The following is a 23,380-nucleotide window of genomic DNA, read 5'->3' as shown; positions in this document are numbered from 1 at the left end:
AGAGTGAACAGGGTAGAGAGCAGTAAGAAATGAGGCCAGAGTGGTCCTAGGTGATCACCTAGGTCTTTGGATATACCTTTTAGGCACTCTACAAATGAAAACTATCTCGTTGACACCCTTTGCGTGTCTCTGGACCCTTTTTTACCCCCAAATTGTTGCCAGGAAAAATGTTTCTAGTTTGTTCTAAAACTTCAAACAGGATTTCCAGAAACTTCTTTGGGGATTGGATTGTCCAGCATCTCCCATGCCTCATGACAAGTATTGTTCAGTATGCTATGGTTAAGAGAAAAATTTTGTTTCTTTATCTTAGGTTTTCATCAAATAAAATAGCCTAGACCTCTTATCTGTTTCTTCTCTTAGTTTGGTTTTTTCTCTAAGAATGAACAAATATCAATAGCTGTGGTTCACTTTGGTTGGAAGTAAAGACAATTCGGGGATACTTGTTCTCCAATAAACAGCCACTTCTCAGGAAAGGAATTTACTGCTTAATTAATATTGATCATTAGAACAGCATGGTGATAACTTAGGTTTGCAAGGGACTCCAGAATTTACAGAATCCGACCATTTATGGAGAGCCACCTGACAGGTTCCACCAGAAGCAAATGAGGTGCAAGTGCTCTCATTCTTTATTGTTTCCCAGGGGGAGGAAGTGTGTACCTTGTAGCACATTTTCATTCCCACTGAAGATCACATTTCTATTTTATGTTAAGGGAATAACACTGCCAAATATTTGGGAATGCAGATGCACAGCCAATGCTCCAGGCAAGGGAGTTTTCAAGCAACTTCAGCTTGGTTGGCCAGCCCTACCCTACAGCTCTTCTTTGCCAGGAGAGGGTTGGAACTGAGGAAGGGGGGCTTGGGGAAGTGAAAGGCAAGAGGGAGTCTGTTCTGGATCTGTAGTGCATCATTAGCTAGCTCTAAAGAGAGGGCTTCATTTATTTTTCTGTCATTAAGTAGGTATTTGATTCTCTTTGAAACACTGGAGACCTAGAGCCCTCTCGAATCCCTCGAATCCCTGTGATCGTTTTAAACAAGCTCTTATATTTAGTAACTTTACATCTTTCTGGTAAGGAAGGAAGAGATTTGTTTAGTAATTCTAGAATGGATCTTTTGCCTGTTGCACTGCTATACCAGGTGTTCAGAATTACTTCTCAGCCTTTTGTGATTCAGTGGCCCTTTCTTGGTTTTCCCCCCTTATTTTTGGAATAATTTCGAACTTACAGGCCAGTTGCAAAAATAATATAAAACCCATATAGAGAACTTCACATACTACCTCCCAATACCCAGATCCACCAATTTTAATATTTTGCTCATTTGCTGTGTTATCTATCTATCTATTTTCTAAGTATTTCAGAATAGGTTGTATACATGATGCTCTCTGAACACATAATACTTCTGTGTACATTTCTTAAGAACAAAGATACTTATATAACCACCTTAATCACAGTTATCAAATTCAAGAACTTTACCATTGAGCTTACGCTTTCAGTCTATATTCTAATTTTTTCCTTTCATGATGTAAAGAACTCTTTCTTCCCCATGCTACACAGATGTCAGCTCTTGGTAATGTCTTTGTTACCCCCTCCATTGACCTTCTTCCAGAGGCCTCAGGACCCCAGTTCCTTGCATATTTCCAATCACTTATCTCTGGCTTTGCCTGCCTATTTTCCTGTTGCTTAGAAAGGCCCAATTCGTCTCTCTTTAATCAGTGGCTCTGATTTGAGTTGACCAGACTCATGGCCAGTTCAAGGAGACTGTTGGGCTGTGTTCCAGCCTCTGTGTGTTGACAGGACTTGTGAAGACTCAATCAGCAAATGATATTTCTTTATATTAGGATCTCAGGCTTAGAGTTGGTGATACACCCTGGCGTAAAGAAGAAATTGTTTATCGATTGCTCTCTATTCCCATAATATCACCTCAAAAATCATAATTGATTTATTCATTCAACCAGTGGGTAATTGAGAAGACAAGATAGTCAAACTGTCCCTTCCTTCCTGGATTTATAGTATAGTGAACTGAAAATAGTAACGATAACAATTGCACGTTGTGTAATGTACTATAAAGAAAACATTCAGATTGCTGAGAAAGAAAACAACAGGGGGCTGCCTTTTAGCTACAGTGGTCAGAAAGGCCTCCTTGAGGAGGAGACATTTAAGAAGAATCCAAAAGGAAGATAGAAGACAGTCATTCAAAGAATGGGAGGATGTCAGAGGAGGGAACAGCAGGGCTGTGGGGGAAGATGTATGTTATTAAATCTCTTTCCAAACTATTACTATACCTTGACTTTATAGGGCAAAGGAGCAAGTTTGTATTATCCTCATTTTGTACTTGAGAAAATACCATTGATCAGCCAACAAATTTATTGCCTAGGAGGGTAGAATTTAGATAGGTGGAGTGTAAGAGAGAGAATTTCAGGTCCTGTGAATGCACATGCAAAGGCGTGAAGGTGAGAATTCAAATTCATGCGTTGTATAGTGAGTAGACCTGTGTAGTAGGAGGGCTTGCACAGGAGGTAGCACAGAGGATAGTAGCAGAAGGAGGGTGTGGATATGTAAGCCTTGAAGGCAAGGGCAAGTATGGGTTTTAGTTTTATAGGTAATGGGAAGCTGCAGGAGGTTTTTGAGCTGAGGAGTGCTCCAGAGAAGTCCTGATTTATACCAGTTGATTGGTCAGTGTAGTCTAGAGTGATCTGGGAGGGACCAAAAAGATTGATTGGAAGCCAGGAGAACAAGGGGAATAAAGAAAAGACAGATGTGGGAATCATTATGAAGGTAAAATCAATAGACCAGAGAAGTTAAGTAAGATCATGTACTTAATGGTAGAACTGGGGTGAAAACACAGATCTGTTGACTAGCCCACACCATGGTATAACCAACTCTGGATATGTCCATCTTGTTTCTATTGTGTGGGTATGTTTTTCAGGTTCCTTTCTTTTCATCTGCTCTCTCCTTGCCTTTCCATATTCCCTCTAAAATTCCCATTTTCCCTTCTAGGAGAATGTTTACTTTTAATTTTTTTCTTTTTATAGCACAAACTACACATTTCTGTAAGTGCACCCAGCAAACATCTATGTGCCAGGCACTGGGGACAATGATAGGACATCAGGTCTTGTCCTTGTCCCCAAAGTGTTCATAGCTAGAAGGGGAAGACTGACTGTAAAAATAAATAAGTATACTAATGTATTATAGGAGCTTTGAAAGAAGTATGTATGTAATAAATAGAGGATGAACGAGTGGTTCATTGATTGTACCAAGTGGAAAAATGGTGTTAGCTTTGGTAATAATGACAATAATGGTAATAATGGCTACTGATGGCTACTGACATTTATTGGACACAATGTGTTCAACGCTGCATTAAGTACTGTGCTTGCATAACCTAATTTACCCTTTACAAAAACTTTACAAGTTAAGGGTATCCCTATCATAGATAAGAAAACTGAAACACAGAGAAGCTAAGAAACTTGCTGAAGATCACACATATATGTACTCGAGTAATTGACTGTATTGCCTTTCTACCTAGTATCTGTCATAGAGGCAGGTACTGGTTGTTCCCTGATGACACAGCATACTCCCTGCTCTGAGTCTAGAGGAGAAAGCACTCATGGGAACAAGGCAGGCTTTCTAATGGAGATATGAGCAAAGCACAGAGAAGGTCTGAGATCTACCTAGGCCAGGGGAGTCAGGGGAAGACTTAGGGGAGGAGGGGACAGCTGAGCTGGATCTTGAAAGTGAGTTGACTGAAGTTATTCCCCAGTGAGGAAATATTACATAACAAAGGTGAAGAACAGGCATTAGATGGTATGGGATAATGAGGATCACTGAGGTTTGTGCTAGTGAGTGATGGTGGGGAGGCAACAGGGAGGATGAGATGCCAGGAGATGATGTGGGAAAGACTGATTGGAACCAGGTTGGAAAAGGCTTAAGTCCACGTGAAAGCATACATTAAGGAGGCAGTGGGCAGCCAACAGTTTTCAAGTTGGCTGGTGCCATGAAAGGAGATTTGTGAGAAATGAGGAATCTTACCAGTGAGCAGTGAGTATAATAATGTCATTTTTAGTGGTGGCAGACTGGCTTCTAACCTCCAGTGTACCTGAGATGCATGAACCCCAGCAATTTGCTCAGTTTCAGTAACCTGAAAGAAGTGGAGCAATTTCTTCCCTTTTAACCCATATGATTATATTTAGTGGGAGCAACTGTAAATGAAGTCAGAGAGGAGAGCGAAGTCATGGGCATTCCAAGGCACTGAGAATCTGAACCAGAATGGGCAGGAGCTGTGAAGGAAGCCTGAAAACTGTTTCTCACAGTCAAGAATGGCTGCTGAGAAGACAGTTATTGTCTTGAGCATTTTACTACAATACTAAATAAGTAGCTATAAAATGCTTCCAGGGATGGTTTGGTGCTCTGTGGCCTCAAACCCAGTATTAGAAAGAATGATGGAGGTCTAAACAATTGGAGGAGAGTGCAGGTCAGTCCAACAGCTCTTGTTGTCCAGTATCTTACAGATTCAAGTCTAGCACCTCACTGTGGGGGGCTGTCTGCTCCCCACAGTGGACTGAGGTCAGCTGAGGGTTTCATGGGTGTGTGAGCTGCCTTTCTACCCAGCACAGTGTCTTCCGTCAGTTTGGATGTAAGTTGTCTGGGAAGTTTAATGTCATCTGAACATCAGTGAAAAGATCTCTTTCTCTCTCTCTCTCTCTCTGTCTCTCTCTCTCTCTGTCTCTCTGTCTCTCTCACTTTCCCTGAGCTCTCAGAACTCTTGAGGAAGGGGAAATAATATCAAAGAATGAGAAGTGAGGGTTGCCCCCTCCCTTTTGGTAATTTGATAAAAGCATTCAGCACTTTTTGAACTACAGTTCCCTCTCCCCCAATCCTAATCTGTGTGTTCAGTATAAACCTGTCTAGATGCCTCTGTAGGCAACATGACCTTAAGACAAGGGACATTAATCAGTCATTTTGCAATGAACAAATGGTGTATTCCAGGCTTTTCTAGGTGTGAGGTTGGTGATGATGGCATTGATTTCAGTTGATGGCTTAACAGATATACTAGAAATGTAGTTCTCAGGATCACAAAACAGTATTAATTAATCATTTCTTTTAATGTCCATAAAGAGGACATCAGGGATACTTTTTTGCCATACCACTTTCCATGAGAAAATATTTTAATAGCCAGACTGTAAAGGCAGTATTACTTAGTTGTTATGACTTGAAAGCCAAATTGTCTCGATTTGAGAGCCAGCCCCTCTATCTACTGGCTTTTTGACTTTGGAAAAGTCACTTAACCTCTCTGTGACTAAGTTTCCTCATTTGTAAAATGGGGACACTATTGTGCCTATCTCATATGCTGATGATAAGGAATAAATAGTTTCCTGACATATAGTAAGGCTGTATATGTGTTTATTGATATTAATATCAGTCATGGGGAGTACCCTTCTAGAATGGTCCTTTCCTACCTGAGTTTCACGTTTTGTATTTTCTTAAGAGGAAAGAAGTAAATATTTATTGAGTGTGTATATTCTGTGTCAGATATCAGATACTGGGTTGGACTCTCAACATATGTCATCTTATTTGCTTCTCACTACAACACTGATCATTAGATTATTATCTCCATTCTAAAGATGAGGTAGGTCCAGCTAAGAGAACTTAAGTAACATTCCCCAGTTGGTATAATGCTGATACAAACTTGGACCCAAATCCAGCTAATTCCAACCCTCATGTTTTTCCTCTGTATAATGGTGCCTCCTCTAATTCTCTAGGGGTAGGTAACAAACTATGGAAAAGCAGAATTTAAGTGCATGTATCAAGGCTAGACCTTTCCCAGAATCCTGGGCCCTTCTCTGCCTTCCCCTCTTGCAGAGGTCATCTGAGATGATTTCTTATATTGTCTCCCTGGCACTGTGTGATTATGCTAAGGAGAATGTTATGGAGAGAGAAGCAGCCTGCATGGCCCCAGATTCCCTCACCACTCTTGCTCCCTTCTGCCCCATGCCCCCTCTTAATATCTTGCTGAACTCTCAGTTATAGAGTAGACTTCCTTGAGGTAAGATCCAAAATATTTGAACTGGTATTCTTGCTCCTGAGGGCACCAGGAAGGGAACACCAAGACCCTCTAGAATCCTTCCTATACTTCCAGCAGACCTACTAGTGTCAAGAGACATCGATCCTTCATTATTCTGTGAATGACTTGGACATCTTTTAGATTCAGTTCATGGATGTTTACATCTGGGAATTCTGAAAGTCTTTATAACTGCTCGGGCATCATTAAAATGCAGACAATTCCAAGATTGCACAATTTGACTTGTAAATGCGTGTTGGGATGACCCTGGCTCTTTATTGAGAAACCCATAAACTTTCCACACCTTGGCAGTTAGATGGAATATAGATTTGAAGATAACATTTTGGGGCCTCATGAGAATCAACATCATTTTGTCTGTGCACTTCAACCTTCATTTTCATTTGTGGTCCTGCATCCTTCATTACCACACCCTGAAATTGTATTTATGTTTAATAACATGGACATATATTCTTATACATTGCGTTGTTTTTTGTTGTATATTGTATTCCAATCCCATGCATGCAGAATGATAATTATCACTCTACCTCAAGCTCACTGAGTAGGCAATCAAGACTCATTATCCCCCTTGTTTTCATCCCATTCACACCCTTTCTGTCTCAAAACTACAATGAAGGGAGAGGAAGGAATTGTAGGATATAAAGGGAGGAAGAAGTCAGAGGACAGCTAAGGAACTTGGATAGAGAGGGAAAGACTTAGGTGAAGAGCATGTGTCTGTGAAACTTTCTTCTTTCATGGTTGAGAAAGTTTCTCTCTTTTTTTGTTAGATCAATTTCTTGAATCATGATCCTTTGGGTCTGGCAGAAAGCTATGATTTAGGGAAGGCTCACTTTTATAAAAGCTACAGCTATGAAGAAAAAGCAGCATTTGTGGGCCCATACATCAGAGTCTAAAAACTCTGTTTGGATATTTAATATCTCATAAAATGTAATATAGGAAGAGACATGGAGAGTATCAGAGCTGGAAAAGATCACGGAGACCATATGATTCAACACCCTCCTTTTTACTGATGAGGCTAATGAATCCAGGGAAGTTGAGTGATTTATCCAGGGTACATGGCTACAAGGAAGGGTTGAAAGACTAGATTAGAAATGACTCCTAATATGCCTAAGCCAACATATTTTCAACATTATCACACATTGCTAATAATTGAGAAACATTTGAGCCAAAGTATGAACACTCTATCATAAATGAGAGAATTTTAGCACTAGGACAGCCCGTGGAGGTCATCTGGTGCATCTCCCTCCCTTGGTGATACCCCTGACAGGTGGCCACCAAGCTCTGCTGTCTTAACTCCAGGGCCAGAAGCTCAGTTCCTAACAAGGCAACTTGCTAGTCTTTGGGCATCTCTATACATCAGTAAATGTTTCTTGGGAAAACTGAAATCTGTATCTTTAAAATATTAGCCCCCCGCCCCCCCAAAAAAACAACATTAGCCTATAGGAGTGAGGAGGCTAAAGTGAGTGATGTGGTGTTATTGATGGTGAGGATAAAAACTATTTTTCTCATCTTAAAATGAGACTCATATTGCCTACCTCATAGGCTCATTGTGAGGATTGGAGATGCCATCATGTCTGATTCAAAATAGGTACTTAAATTGTAGTTATTGACTTTTATTGTAAAGATACCATTTTTTGAAATTATGCCCCTTAGAGCAACACAGACTATGTCTAATTCTGCAAATATTTGAAGGCAGTTAGCATGACCCTCTAAGTCATCTCCTTTTCAGACTAACCATTTCCTGATTCTTCTACTGTTCTCCCTGTGATGCGTGTTGGATCCCTTTGTTACTTTCGTTCCCTCCTATTTGTCAGTTTCCCCCTTAAAATGTGGCGTCCAAATGTGGACAGTCCGACGTGCTCTACAGTGGAATAATTACTTCCTTGATTTGGACATTGCACTGCTCCTAAAACAACTTAGATTTATGTTAGCATTTTTGGAAGCCAGATCACACAGTTGGCTCAACTAAAACCTGATTCTTCTATCCATAACATTAGCTATGCCTCCCAACTTTGTGTCAACTGATTTGACAAGCATGACTTTTACATCTTCATCCAATCTGTTGATAAAAATGTCGAGCAAAAAAGGGCCAAAGGCTGAGCTTTGAGGAACACCTCAGAACCTTCCCTTCATATTGACATCCATCCACTAGTTAGGTGACATTGTTTCACCAGCTCCAAATATACCCACCTGTGCTATCAAAAACAACTCGGCAGGATATCCAATTTCAAAAACAGAAAGAATTACTATCTTTAATTTATCCGGAGGTAAAATACCATTCTTTTGCCAATAAAGACAGGTTTTGAACCCATAATTGGGAAAACGTGAACTCAGAAAATAATTTCATGTTTGAGTCACTATGTAACGCTTAAAGTAAAAATAAATGTTCTCTTAATGTGAAATGAAAATGCTTTGCCTAATTGCCTTTTTTCTAAAATGTTTTGAAATTGCTCTTTGGATCTGGTGGAAGGAGGCTGGAGCTTTTGCAAGATTTTATGTGAGGGGAGAGAAGAGGTTATTGAAGTGTTAGAATATAACTTTCAGGAGCCACGAAGACAGAGGGGGATTTTTAAATGTTGGCAGGAGAGGATATTGTCCTTTCCTTTCCTTTTGAGTTGTATCCCTAAATAAGTAGTTTTTATTATTTTTTAATGATTCTCAGAGAAAGAGATTCTTAAACTTTGGGGGGGATGGGGTACCTTCTTTCTCTTATTTAATGTGATTTTCATTAAAGAAATAGTACCAAGTTCTCTTACTACAGCATAAGCCAGTTTTTCTTTGTATTTATGGTGAAGATAAAGAATGATTTTCACCATCATATGAGCCAAAGTGCTCAAGGATTTGAAGGTCACCCCTTGGCATCTTCCTTCATGGGCTCAGTTCATATATTTTCAATGTCTTTCTTTCCAATCTAGATACCATATTTGTGGTTGTCATTTAACATTGTTCCAGTCTGTCTCTCCAGCCCATAATTGAACTAAGTATCTCAACATCTATAACTGTGTTACTGTGAGCATACTTTCAGATCCCAAGGTGAATAGACAGGAAGTTGGCACTCTCAAAAATTGCCCAGGGAATTAAGGTAAGATTACATCACGTAAAATATTCTAGGAATGATATTTTATAGTTCACCCGATATTTATTGAGCATCAACTACATTCCAGGTACTGACCTAGGCAATGAACACACAGGATGAACAATAAAATCATATTTAATTCCTTCCCTCATTGTGCTTATAGTCCAGAGTGAAAAACAAATATTGATCAAATAATCACAAACAAATGTAAAGTTGTGAAAAGAGCTACATAGGAGAAGGAGGGGGTGCCCAATCATTGGGGAGGTCTTCACCAACTAATGACTTGTCTGAGATTTGAAGGTGGAATCAGGGGAAGAGCCCTGGGGGCAGAGAAACAAAATGTCCCAAGGCCCTGTGCTGAAATGAAGCACTGTATGAAAGCAGGAAAATTCCAGTGGGGTTGGATAAATCGCCGAGAGCAAGAGTGGAGGGGATATGAGTTGAACAAGGATTTGAACAGTGAATAAAAAAGTATTTGCAAAGTCCCCTTGGGGGAATGGTGAGAAAGGGGGAAAATTCTAACTTCCCCAAATGGAGAATTCTTGATAGTCTCACAAGTAGTGGGGACAGCCAAAGAAATAGGCTGAGCCCCCAATCTTGGGGTTTGTTCATGTGCAATTTAACCCCGCAAAGGATAGGCTAAACCTACTTAAAATTAGGCCTCAGAGTCACCCCCAAGAGAACCTCTTTTGTTGCTCAAATGTGACCTCTCTCTCTCAGCCAACATGACAAGCAAACTTACTGCCCTCCCCCTCTCTACATGGGACATGACTCCCAGGGGTGTGGACCTTCCTGGCAACGTGGGACAGAAATCCTAGAATAGCTGGGACTCAGCACCAAGGGATTGAGAAAACCTTCTCGACCAAAAGGAAGAAGAGAGAAATGAGACAAAATAAAGTGTCAATGGCTGAGAGATTCCAAACAGAGTCGAGAGGTTATCCTGGAGGTTATTCTCACACAATAAATAAATATCACCTTTTTAGTTAAGGTATAACAGAGAGACTGGAGGAAACTGTCTGAAAATGTAGAACTGTGTTCCAGTAGCCATGTTTCTTGAAGATGATTATATAATGATATAACTTTTGCAATGTGATTGTGATTATGAAAACTTTATGTCTGATGCTTCTTTTATCTACCTTATGGACAGATGAGTAAAGCATATGGATTAAAAATAAATAAATAATAGTGGGAACAAAAAGAAAAAGGAAAAAAAAGTAGAAGAGAAAACGAGAAGCCAGAGACAAAAGACATGGTCCGTATCTAAATTTCTAAAACATGCACACCTAAAATGGGATCTTTATGTACTCTGCCGCAGAATGGAATACTAAAAATAATTCATTAGTACCAGAAATTTGCTCAATAAATGTCTTAATCAATTTCAAAAAAAAAGGAGTGAAGGGGATTTGAATTGAACTGAAGAGGCAGAAAGGCCTTGTAGGTAACTCAGAGAATGCTATCTGGATCTTCTAAATCTTAGAAAGCTTTGGAGGGCATAGGAGGAGTTGCATGTGAAGTGAAGTTGCATTTTGAAAAGATAACTGTGGCTGTCATGTGGAAAAGAGGTGGAAGGGAAACCAGGGTTAGTGACAGGAGACCAGTTAGCAGATCACTGTCCAGTCCAGGAAGGAGATGGTTGTGGTAGTTTGGTGTGGGGTGATGGAAGAAAGTAGGAGATGCGGGATACTTAGGGTAAATTGGCAGGAATTATGGACTCATATGGAGGTGATAGAAAAGAGGTGTCAAGGGTGACTTAAGGAGAGTTTATCATCCGTTTTATGTTCCTGTTTATGTATATTAAGATTACAGTTTTTGAAATTAAATTGCATAGCTTTATTGATAACCTTTATTAGTAAAGCACAATGGAAGTAATTCTAAAAGTCAGAGACAGAAATCTTTCCAAGCTTCACATCTGTATCTGGCAAAGTACATGAATATGTAGGTGACTATGAGCAAGATGGAAAATGTTAGTTATCTTTGAGGATTTAATGGAAAACAAAATAGTACCTATAAGTAGTTGGTACTACAGTTGTACAATAATACAACTATTGTAGTCGTATTATAACTACCAATAGTTGATTGTTTATCTCATCAAAACCTCATTAAGATGTGGAGAAATAAGTTTGTAAGGGGCGTTTTCAAATGAAGTAATCCTACTATCTTTATTTTCATTGTTATTTTTAGCTAAATACTCCAAATCTCTAGATCCTATGAAAAGGAACTATGAAAAAGTATATCCCTACCCTGCCACCCCAATAAAAATCCCCATTTCCTTTCATCTTACTTTAACCAACCACAGTATTTCCCCATGTATATAAGAGAAGCCTTTGGACTGTGTATATATGTAAGCCTGTTCATGCATTTGGGATCCCTTCACACAGCCGGTCCATAGTCTAAGCCCAGGTGCCCAGTTTCCATCTGGACTTTTGACAAACTGTGTGGTCAGGATTTAGAAATCAGAAACCTGGGAAAGGTGCAATGTGATGGACACAACCACCCCAAATACCATATATGTTATCACCATCATTTAACACATAGTGCAGGAAATCCTGTTCTTTGCAGAAGAACTTCAAAGAGCCACTTCTAGTTCTCTTGGGTAACATTTATTTTTTTCTCTGCTAACCTGAAAGCGCGGACATATATATTTTTTCCCCTAGTAAATTGCTAGTGACACTTCATTTTCCCTCCCATCCTCAACCCACTGTCCAATTGACCTCTTCAAATTTCCCTGACCTTCTAGGCTGTAGGGCTGTACCTGACTATTTATAGTGGACCACTTACTGCCCCTACTGTTTCTTCATTTTGCCCCACACTTTCTTTTTCTTTACTGGGTTCTGAATTTCTTTCTCACATTTCAACTCAATATGCTGCTCATCAGTCCTCTTCTTCCTCAGTGTGAATTCCCTCTTGTTGGCCTAGAGTCTTCCTTTCCTGTGAAGAGCCAGCTTTATCTTGCATGTTTTACCTTACTTCGAATTTTAAACAAGAAAGCCTCTGCTTAATGATCAGAAATGAGTACACGATGTTAGAGCCTTTAAGTGATTTTCTCATTCACTAGTTTATTTATGGTACTATTTTTTTCATAGTACCATATGCTTACTGAATGCCTACCATGCTGTACACAAGAACATAGAGTTGTGAACACAAACCCTATAGATTCTAGAGGAAAAGGCAGTGAACAAGCAAACTGACAAGGAATCATTATTCCATATTCCATAAAATTGCCAGGAACTGTTTTTATGGAAACACAGCAGATAGCTGTAGTTCTTGCCCTCTGGGATCATTGGATCCCAGATACCTCATCCTCTATTCCAGTTATCCAGCCTCGTTTCACAGGTTGATGAGTTTCTGTCATGACCACCCAGATTGCAATTTGGGAAAGCAGCAGTCTTCTGGGAAAATTTTTATGGTTGACTACTCTGAAGGATTGAAATGGAAAAAAAAAAAAACCAAGTGCTCATCATTTAAAGCAGGATGCAGAATGGCTGTTCACTAAATCATGGTATTATGCACTTACCACAAAAATCATTTTCAAATGCAGTATATATCACACCAAGTCAAAGAAGTTATGTACTAGAGGTCCCTGCAGTAAATCTCACATCAGGATGGTGGCAGAGTGATTGGTAATGTCAAGGTATTCTCCTATGTGCGTAACTCTAAGAATGAGTAGTTATTCTTCATCTCCTCATAGCGGTTAGTTATTGCAAGATGAATGGGCTCAAGCCTTGCCGGAAGCCTTAGTCGACATGACCAGGTTCCCAGTTTTGACCTTTATGAGCTTGAGAGTAGAATAAAACATCTCCTTCTTGTGACCTTTCTCCTCTGTCTTCTCTGGGCAGAATATCTCAATGCATAACACAGTTGGTGGAGCCATGACGGGGCCTGGGGCTCACCAACTCGGCAGCACCCGGATGCCCAACCACGACACCAGCGTTGTGATTCAGCAAGCCATGCCGTCTCCCCAGTCCAGCTCTGTCATCACTCAGGCACCTTCCACCAACCGCCAGATTGGGTAAGGAGAACTCCTTTGCTGGCTCTGGGCTCTGGCTGGTGCTCAGGGAATGATCTGGACTTTCTCCTTGTTTCTGGTGCTCAGATTGGATGAGACAGAAGTTGATTTTCCTGATGGTGTGATATTGCCAAGAGTTCAGTGTGTTTTTGATGTGGGAGAGGGAGAGCCTCAGTTTGGTGGAAGCTCTTTTGATCTTGGGCTTTGGGGGCAGGGTCGAGTCATTCTGTGTCACTGTTTCTTCAGACAGGCTTTGTGAATTTAACATAACTGTGGGAAGAAAACATGGATGTTATGGAGACCAGAATGTAGTGCTCAGGACAGATGCTTGATGATAGTGGGTTGTAGTTTCTCCAGCTCAGCCTTACCCAACAGAGTATGCCTCACCCTTCCAAAGGGCCACCAAGCCTATTACTTGTACCTTCTATGAATTTCCAGTCCTCCCTCCCTCTCCTCATTCTTACCTACTTCTCTTCCTTGTTAATACTTTCTGTTTAGCTCTCCCTTTCATTTTTATCAATCCATACTCATTCCTGGAATAGATAAGACAAAGAAAGCAGGCTCTCTCCCAATCATTAATGTAGAAAGGAAATCCTGAGACATTGAGAGAAATGGATCCTGCCATTGAATCTCAGGCATCCTGTATCATGTGATGGAAAGAGTGCTTGCTTCTGGGTATCTTGATAGTGCTAGATCTTCACTCTCTGAGTGGTCTAAGTACCAGTTGCCTGGCCTTCACCCAGGAGCTTCTTAGAAATGCAGAGGCTCTGGTCCCACCCCAGACCTACTGGCTCACAGTCTGCATTTTAACAAGATCTCCAGGGATCTCCAGGTGGTTGGCATGCACATTGAAGTTCTAGGGACACAGCTCTGGAACCATTGGTCAAAATAGTGTGTGGGGAAATACAAATTCTTGGGGTGATATAACTGGCTTGAAAGGATTTAACAAACCATATGAATGGAGTAGGGTGGTCAACCACTGGTGGTTCTCAACTAGGGGACATGCTGCCCAAACCCTAGGAAGTGTTCAGAAGTGTATATGTGGGGTTGAGGGGGGCGGGCTGTTGCATGGACTAGAGGATGCTCAAGGCAGTCAGTGAGATGGGCCTCTATGTGTTAAATGCCTGCCCCTTGCTTGGAAGAACTATCCTGTCCGCAATGCCAGTGTGCCCCCACCTTGAGAACACTGGAGCTTTGGGTTCTGAATTCAGTTCTCCAGATTCATTTCCTGACTTTATCCAATTCATGCAATGCCTCAGCTTCCTTATCTTGAGAATGAGAACTGTGGCTTTTCTTTCCAACTTCTCCAGAGTAGAAATGAAGATGAAATAAAACATTTAAGAGCACTCAGTTTCTTAGGAAGCAAAAGGTATAACTAAAGCCAAAAGAGTCATGATAAATTTAGATTGCCGGATACTGGTGGCTCTCCATTCCCAGAAACCTCTGTTTAGATTAAGAAGGGGAGCTTGCTGTGATTGCTGCATGCGTTGGAATTCAATTTGTTAAATATGGTGATTTAAAAAATTTTAGAAAGTGTCCCACAACATGCGTTGGTGTTTCTTTTTTACTTTGGTTTTAATGCTTGTAATAATTCCAGCCAACAGTGAGCAATGGGGAGAACGTGGGCTTGTATCTCCTTAGCAGCAGTATACTCTAGGAGGAGATACCTAGAGCAACACAGGTCGTGACATGTGAAGACCCACGTTTAACAAAATGACTATTTTTTGAGTTTGCCATCGGTACTATTGGTTTCCCCTTCAAGAAACAGAAATTCAATTTCACTGTTTGAGTGCTAGGCTTTGTTCAAAGAAGCCAAGACTAAATTAGCAAATATCTCTGTTAAAGGTTCCTTTTCTTCTCAAATGACTATGAGAGCAAATACTGCCCCCATGTAAAGCTATGTAAAGAGGCTATAATATGCTAAGAGGGTGGGGTGGGTTCATTAAAGACAACATCTAACACTCAAGAGGCTCTTGAGTCTCTTGGCTTTGGGTAGATAATTCACAGTTAGCCCAGCTAATTATAATTATTTTATTTTTCTTTCAAGGGGGAATAAAACATAAAATGTGCTGGAGTTTACTAGCACTTTTACAGCATTCTTTCCCCCCTGGAGTTCCCCTGCCTTCCCCACTACCCCCCACCAATTACCCTCTCTGAATGGTATTTGGCCATTGTTAGTACAATGCTGGGTTTTGTGAAACAATCTTTTAAGAGTTACCAATAAATTCTAAGATGGGTGTTGACTCTCAAGAATTTACCCTGCTGGTCCAAGGCTGGACATCTGGGTGACTTTCTAGGCTGTGTCACTGTGCTTGGGTAAGTGGGGGGTGTTTTCAAGTACGTGTGACCCCTAACCCCTGCCATTTTCCAATTTGTTCCCCATCCTGGAGTCATGTATGTCTCTCCTGGTGTGTTGTAGAAGATAATTGCCACTTCTAGGACCCTGTCTCATTGCCAAGCTCGAGGGCGGCTGTTTCTTTTCTTCAGATTCTTCCCTATCGTGCTTACCATGTTGATTCAAACCTCCACATCCTATCGCATTTCCATTTTTCTCCATGTGACCCATCCAAAACCTTGCCCGGATCATCGTGGGGCCACAGCAAGGAACAGCCCAACCCATCTCATCAGTGGATTTGGTATTAAACTCTAGGTGGTAAAATTTGGAGATGGTTTACACTTTTACTTCCCTCAGCAAAGAGGAAATGAGTACTTATTTTAAAACATGAGTTCCCTCTGGAGACTGTGTCTTTAAATGAGCATTTCAAATTGCAGATAGCTTTTTTATTTTATTATTTTTTTTTTTTGAGGCTGCACAGAACCATATTGTAGTAATATTCTGATTTTTATCACAACCTCAAATATTTAAGTGTCAAAATCTGGCCAAGCCACCTGCAAATGTTTGCCATGGCTACTGGCCAACAAAAACAGCAAACAGCAATGAAAGTCTTCATTCAGGCTCAGTGCTTAAGCTGTATCCAGCCAGGGAGGCTGGGACCCACCTGCGCCCACGCGCGGGGCTTTTTTTGCTGCACTCAGTGGGTGTGTTCACGGCTAGAATTTTGCAAGAGAGGGGGCTGCCTGTCTCCTTCTCCTCCTGTTTCCATCCCTTTTTGCAGAGCTTTGGCTTGCATTGCCAAGCTTACTTTTGCTCTTTTTCCTGTCCCTCTCCTTTCATGACGTAGCTTGAAGCTTGAGTGTATTGTGAGTGATATTTACATAAAGAATGGGAAAATAGGAGAGGCGACAGTTATGAGGGAAGGTTTGGGGGACAAAGTGTGTGCATCCTTATGAGCATTTGATTTTTACAATGATTGAGCAGGCACTGGGCCAAAGCAACACAATGGGTAGGGGGATGCAAAAATCCAAAGATGTAATGTTAGAAATAGGTGAATAAGCAGTATGGACAACTTCCATTCTATACATCCCAACCCATAGCAAGCCCTATGTCCAATTCTGTAACAGTAGTGCTATTATCCCAATAGAAACTGGAGGTAAGTATAAATATCCCAAATTGCACTTGTGTGGTTAGGCAGGCTAGAAAAACATACAGCTCTAGAGAGTGTGGGAGGCATCCTCAAACTAGTGACTACTTGTGCTTAGTCAAACTGGCAGACACTCTGTCGGGAAGAGTGTATTTGGCTGATTGAGGGTAACATTTTAGGAGATAAAGAGTATGGGGCTAGCCGTGGGGGAAACGAGTAAGGCAGAAAACGAGCATGTGTTAAATATAGATGAAATCGATTGGGCCTTGAACCAAAATATGTGGCAAATTCCAAACAGTATCTCTACTCCAGTCATTTTTATCAGTTGTCATGTAATAGGCTCATTAATTCAGAATCTAGTCAGCAAAGCCTGGGAAAAACGGTGGATGGGCAGGTAGCACGTTTTCTCTCTCTTTTCTCCCACTAGACATTTATTTTGCCACAGCCAATAATATTGGCTGCAATATTAATAGAGCACAGCTTTCCTAAAGGTGTCTGCTGTTCTCTTCAGGGTAAATGATAATAGGCAATTCATGCTTATTCTTCAGGAAAGCAATGATGTTTAAAATGGAGTTCTAAATAAATGGACATTAGTATAGAATTCTGGCAGATATTTGGGAGGCACTGCCAAAATATTCTACAACTTTTCTTCCTGCCTTTTAATTTTCTGTAGGGAATGGGTAAATATGTTAGCCCATTAGAGTACTGGGAAAAATTGTTTGACAGTAATTGTTTACAATGGAAATGTTATATATCTAATATCAGAATACACAGATTTTCATTCCAAAGCTAATATTTGGGTAGAAAGTATCTGATCCTTTGTGGAATATTCTGGTTAAAATAATGGACTGACCTACTGCATCAGGAAATTTGGAAATATGTTCAACAGCATGCATATATAAAGCCATTTATGTGTGAAACACCTCCTTGATTTTATGTCACTTTTAGTCCTGACACATAAACATGAGCACCATGTGCTATGTAGCTCTTAGGCATTTGCTCATAAGCCCTATTTGCATGGGGCTGTTACCTAGACAGTATAGATCTAATATTTAGTCAGAAATTCATGAAATTCATACATAAATGCTGTGAAAGCAAATTTTGTTTTATGTAAAAACAAAAAGGTGCCAGTACTCACCCACAAATTATATCTCTTGTCACCATTTCAGTCCTTTCTCCTTTTTCCCTTTATAGTTCCTGATACTGTGTGCCATGCAGAATATCAGATGTAGCTCAATGGATATGACCAAGAAAAACACAAAAATAGAAATAAAAGCTTACTACAGGTGGTGCGATGGTGGCTCAGTGGCAGAATTCTTGCCTGCCATGCCAGAGACCCGGGTTCAATTCCCAGTGCCTACCCGTGTTTAAAAAAAAAAAAATTATACCGCATCTCAGAATTCTGAATATGAAAAGCACTGCAACCATTCTTTTAGAGAGTCGTATGGGCTTGTTATACGAGTTGGTTGTTGCTACTCAGCGTATCCATTGAGATGAGAATTCTAATTGATTTGAGGGGTTTTGTGTCACTGTAGCTCTGGGGGGGGTGAAATAGTCAATGATGCCAACGCAAAAAAAGCATGGTTTAGAAGAAGATTTAAATAAAGGAGCTTAGAAGTTTAATAATTTTCTTGCTCAGTGAATGCACACTGTATAAATCCATTATTAAGGGTTTTCTTAAACTCCAGAAACCAAACTGAGCATAATGAAGACTGTCCCTGTCCACCACAGGCCAATGCTGAGATATCCAGGCCAGTCTTGTTTCTGCTCAGCCACCGCAGCTGGCCCCAGGCTGTCCCTGGCCTGGAGCACTTAGCCAGGACACCTCCAAGCTCCCTTTGAGTAATTCAGACCAGAAGCCATTGTTTCCTGCTTTGTGTTTTGCTGACTATCACGGCTATGAACATACTTTTATTGTTCAAAAGTTGCTGGATCTTTCACAGCCCAGAGAACATTTATGAGGGCCCTTCAGGGGGATGCTTTCTGGGAGGGTTGACGGACTTAACCATCTGGCACCCGTTAAATCCCACGCCAAGCCTTGAGAAATTAGCTCTGACAAGAAGGGCCAGGCAGCCTTCCACTCACATGGTTTAATGTGTGGAACGAAACACTAAGTACTGATACTTGAGGAAATATAATGTTTCTTAACATTCAGAAGTCTTAACACCACATGGTATTGTGGCCAGATGCAAGGGGCAGGGTCAGAACATGAGATCGCGGGGCTGGGCATTCCGGAAAACAGATGAACACCCTGCTCTTCTCTCCAAGCCCAGCTCTCGGCCTCTGGTTCCCCAGACAAGCATGGCTATCTTAGTGCCTCTGCTCCTCACCTGGAACACAACGAGACCAGCCACCTTCGGAAGAAGTGGGAGGCCACGCCTTCATTGGCTCACACCCTTGATTGGAGGAGGCCTTGATGAGCAGGCAGACAGAGAAGAAAAGGATCAAACATCTGTTTATGCCAGGCACTGAGCTAGCACTTTGAGTGTTATTTTCTGTAATTCTCCAACAGCCCAGAGAGGTAAGCACTGTTCACCCCGGTTTTAGCACTCAAAAAAGAGAAGTAACTTGCCCAAACTCACCCAGCCTGTGAGGTGAGCATAATTTTGAACATAGGTCTCTTGGATTCCAAGCACATGTTTTTCCCAGGCTTCTGACCATTAGCAGTACCAGTGCTGTGGATGACATGCGAACATGTCTGACTGCTAGGGAGAATCGTCTACGCATAGAAGTTGGCTAATGCTCAACTGATCTGATTACAGTGTGAAGATCTCTGTGCTTTCACACACCTACAGGTGGGTGGGCAAAGGGCAGAGGTTGACTCATGCTGAGATGCCAGCAGCTGCTGTAGTCCTTCAGGATAAATATACAAAGCTCCCTGGCCCTCGATGGAGGAAGTGGATAAAGGACTGGCTTGAGCTCATGGGAGCTTAGGGCTAGCCTCTACCTGAGAGACCTTCTAGCCAAATCCCCTCATTTGTAAGAAAATCCAAGTCCTCACAGAGAAGCGATGGCCCTTGTCTCCAGCCATTCAGTTGTCCCATGGCTGGCCTCTTGGCTTGTGGGAAGACCACTGTCTTCTGCGCAGATGCAGTGTAACTTCCAGACTTGGTCTGACTTTCGCTGAAGGTAGGTGGCTTTGCCTGTCACCTCCTTGGAGGAGGATTTTATTTCTGGGTCTTACCAACAGAAGCTCTGCTCATAAAGTTCCAGAAACCTCCATTATAAGCATCTCAGTATGCATCCCCCTCCCCCACAATGTTCCCCCTCCTTCATTTTTAGAATAGATAGGTGCAGGTGAAAATCTGTTTCTAGAGCAATTAGCCCAGGACCATCCAGTGTGCTTTCAGCAAACTGAAACGTTTGTTCTTTTATACAGCTTATTGGAAAGATGTTCACAGAAAGCAAGACTTGCTTAGAACCAAACTGCATCAGGTCAGAGGGGAGTCATGGGAAAGAATTGGCCATGAGTTCAGAGGTCATGAATTTAGGACAGTCCAGCCTCTGCCATTTAAAAGATCAATAGCTTTAACCAAGGATTTAACTTTCCTGGGCCTGGGTTCCTTCATCAACATTTGAAGGAATTAACCAGCAATTGTAAAAGTGATTTCCAGCTTCCAAATCCTATTCCAGTGCCTCTTTTCTGTCTGAAATTTATTTCCTCTGTTGGCTTGTTTTCTGCTGAAAGCCAAGTTTGGTAGGAGCTATAGATTATCTGAGCTCCAGAAAGTTTCATGGACCCCATATGTGAGAACACAGTAGGGCTCTAGTATAGTTGGCAAAAGGAGAACAGTGCAGCCCCATGAAGAGCTTATGAAACCAGAGAGACCCGATTCCAAGCTCCACTTCTAGGTGAATCTTTGTCAGGAGCTTCATTTACATGACATGCTTCCCTTTCTAACTTAGCACTCCTGATTCTGTTACGTGGGAGCTCACAGCCCATCTTAGAGGTGTGAGTAAAGTAAACTAGTGGCTTGCTTGGCCATGGAGATTAGGGCAAGAGTTGGGACTAGGATCTACACCGTTGCCCACACCATGCTGTGCTGCTGGTCCAAATGAACTTGCCCTCCCTGCAAAATGGGGAGGGATCACTAGAAAATCCTCAAAGTCTTTTCCAGCATGAAAATGCTAATGATTTTCATAACAAGTTTTGTGAAACCGATTTGGAGAGGTAAGTTCTTTGAGGGCCCAGTGCTGCAGCCATTCCTATGCATTGTGTCCTCCCTTGCACCAAGCTTATCAAACTATTGCTCTGTATAGTCGTTTTGCTAAAGGCAGCTTATTTTTGGAGATCTGACTAGGAAGCACCCCAAATAACAGTAGAGCAATGAAGGATGTAACATCATGTCCTAAGCAAGAGGCCTTGAGAATGCTTTTGCCAGGCACAGCTCTTGGGGAAGATGCGGCCCATTGCCTTGTATTCTGTCATTGTTTTTATTTTGTTTGCTTCATGGGAGACTGAAACACAGGGTTTTACCTAATATCAAACTTTAGTGTCTTCCTATGGGTAAGCTTTGGAGAAGAAGGCAAATTATTAAACATTTGAAGTTGAGGGTGTATTTTCCCCCATAATACAAAATAAAATAATTCATCGCACTTTTCTGTATGTGGCTTGGTTACCTTCATTAGGGTTGGCTCAGTCACTCCTGCTGTCAGGGCCAGAAGCAGTAATGTCAGTCCGGCCCACCACTGGAGGTTCACATGGCTCGTGGGGTGGTGTGTAGAGAGAGTCCTGTGGGTAAGTGTAACCACTTGTTGAGGAATGCCAAAAAGGTTTAGGGCAATGTTTGGTGTTCACAGGACTCTGTAAGCTGGGCTTGTTAGGAAAAATGAACCTGATAAAGTTGAGCTGGTCCTTTGCAACCAGAGGATGCTTTGCTGCTTTGAAGTTTGAGTATGTCCAAGTAATATGGCAGTGTCCCAGCTGAGCATTTTTTATCATTTGGAACTTATATATTCTCAAATACATATGTCTCCCAAAGTGTAAGTAACTCTTGACTGAACTTATTTAGAAGTAGGCTCTGTGTTAAAAGCAAGGTGCCATTCTAGGAATTTGCAGTAGCCCATAGTGCCTATTACGTATATTGTGCTTTCATATAATTGGAAATTTGGGGGAGTCAAAAGATGATTCATTCAACAACTCTTTCATATATATTTTCATTTATGTTAGACCAAATGGATTTTCTCTTTTATAGCCTTGCAATTAGGAATTAGTTAACAATTATATAAACTCTATGGACATTATACTTTTGTTTGGATGAGAATAACACAAAACTATCGAGTTTGGTCTCAGATCATGAAAGTAAAGAGAATCCTTAATTTGAAGGAATTTCAGTGAGACGGTGCCAGACCTTTGCTCTAGAAATCAGAAAGCATAACTTGTCGTTCTGACTGTACCACTCACAAACTCTAGAACTTTGAACAGCCCTCTTGACCTCTATTGGCCTTACTTATGCATCTTAAAGAAAAGATAAAACTAGATTGTTCAATAAGTGCCCTCTTCTAGCTCAAATTCTCATAATTCTAAAAAAGATCTTAGGAACAAGTTTGTTTCCTTTTCATGGCTAACCCCCTGCAACAGCACTGTTTGGTTAATATGGATTGTTGAAGAAGAAATTGCATGAAATAGATACATTCATGTTTAGCAGGTAACCCATTTGCCAAGTAAATGGTGCTTTTGGTAAATAGCAACATAAATTTCCTGTAGAATAATAAAACTTCTTAATGGTACAAGACACATTTAAAATTTAGAGTTTTATAGTTTTCCTTCCTTTGGCAAAGTGCATTTTGGCTGGTGAATAAGCCCATAAAATCTGTAAAATGATAGGGCTCTTGTGATAGTGGGATAGAGATATGTTGGAATGTGCTTGGGCTGCTTTGCAAGGCTGCAGGTCTTTCTGGAAAACAGATGGCCTAAAACATTTTTGAAATGCCAGAAGTGACTTCCCGAATAACCATCTCTCCATCATATTTTTGTTCAGATATGGTAATTCACAAGGCAATTGCACAGCACTTTACAGCTGACCTCAAATCTAATATTTTCAGTTCGTAGAATGCATAAACATTTCCTACACAAGAAAATCGCAACAATAACAGCAATAACAAACCTATCCTGTGTCTCCAACTCATTGAGCACTTGTCATATGCATGGCATTGTACTCAGAATCATATAGGCCGAACCAAGCACACACAGGCTCTCAGGGTTCTCTGCTTAGTGTGATATTCCCTCCCAGTTTTACGTATTTTGCTCAAATAGAGTACCTGAAGAGATAAACAGTGAAGTGCTAGATTAAAGAGCAGGTAAGTTAAACAGAGGATGCTTCCACTTTGGTATTATTTCGGAGTGTCAGTGGAGCCATTTTGAAGATCCTACAAAAACTTAATGAAACCAAGTTCTACCTCTCAAGTCTTTCGATAGTTCTGTGTTGAGTCAGGGTATATTTAAATGAAAACACTAAACAAAAATCCAAATCATAGTCTCTCTAAATCATTGAAAGAATGAATTAAGAAATAATCTGAACTAAACTGTATACCATTAGAGGAAACTGGGGAACTTTTACAGTCCAGATACATATAAATGAAAATTGTCTGTGTGTGTATGTGTGTGCTTGTACATATATTTCATAATATTTTGCCTAACGAAAACATAACTTAGGCCTTTTGATGTGCATGCAACCTTATTCAGAACACTTGAAGAGTTTTTCTAGATTTTCTGACTCCAAATTCTATGTGTTCACCATAGCATGG

At 40.9% G+C, this 23,380-nt stretch overlaps 1 protein-coding gene across 5 annotated transcripts in view; it reads left to right on the top strand.

Moving 5' to 3' along the window:
• CREB5 (cAMP responsive element binding protein 5) overlaps nt 1–23,380 on the top strand; it is a 404,221-nt gene that overhangs the window by 150,514 nt on the left and 230,327 nt on the right. For all 5 annotated transcript variants that reach the window (XM_077120933.1, XM_077120941.1, XM_077120917.1 and 2 more), the window contains one exon: nt 12,982–13,154. In XM_077120933.1, the coding sequence (XP_076977048.1) occupies nt 12,982–13,154 (173 nt within the window). The remainder of the gene's footprint in view (nt 1–12,981; nt 13,155–23,380) is intronic.

This window comes from Tamandua tetradactyla, chromosome 1, assembly GCF_023851605.1.
Source record: "Tamandua tetradactyla isolate mTamTet1 chromosome 1, mTamTet1.pri, whole genome shotgun sequence".
NCBI lineage: Eukaryota > Metazoa > Chordata > Mammalia > Pilosa > Myrmecophagidae > Tamandua > Tamandua tetradactyla.
The sequence above is the reverse complement of the archived record's forward strand: the minus strand, read 5'-3'. Positions and strand labels throughout refer to the sequence as shown.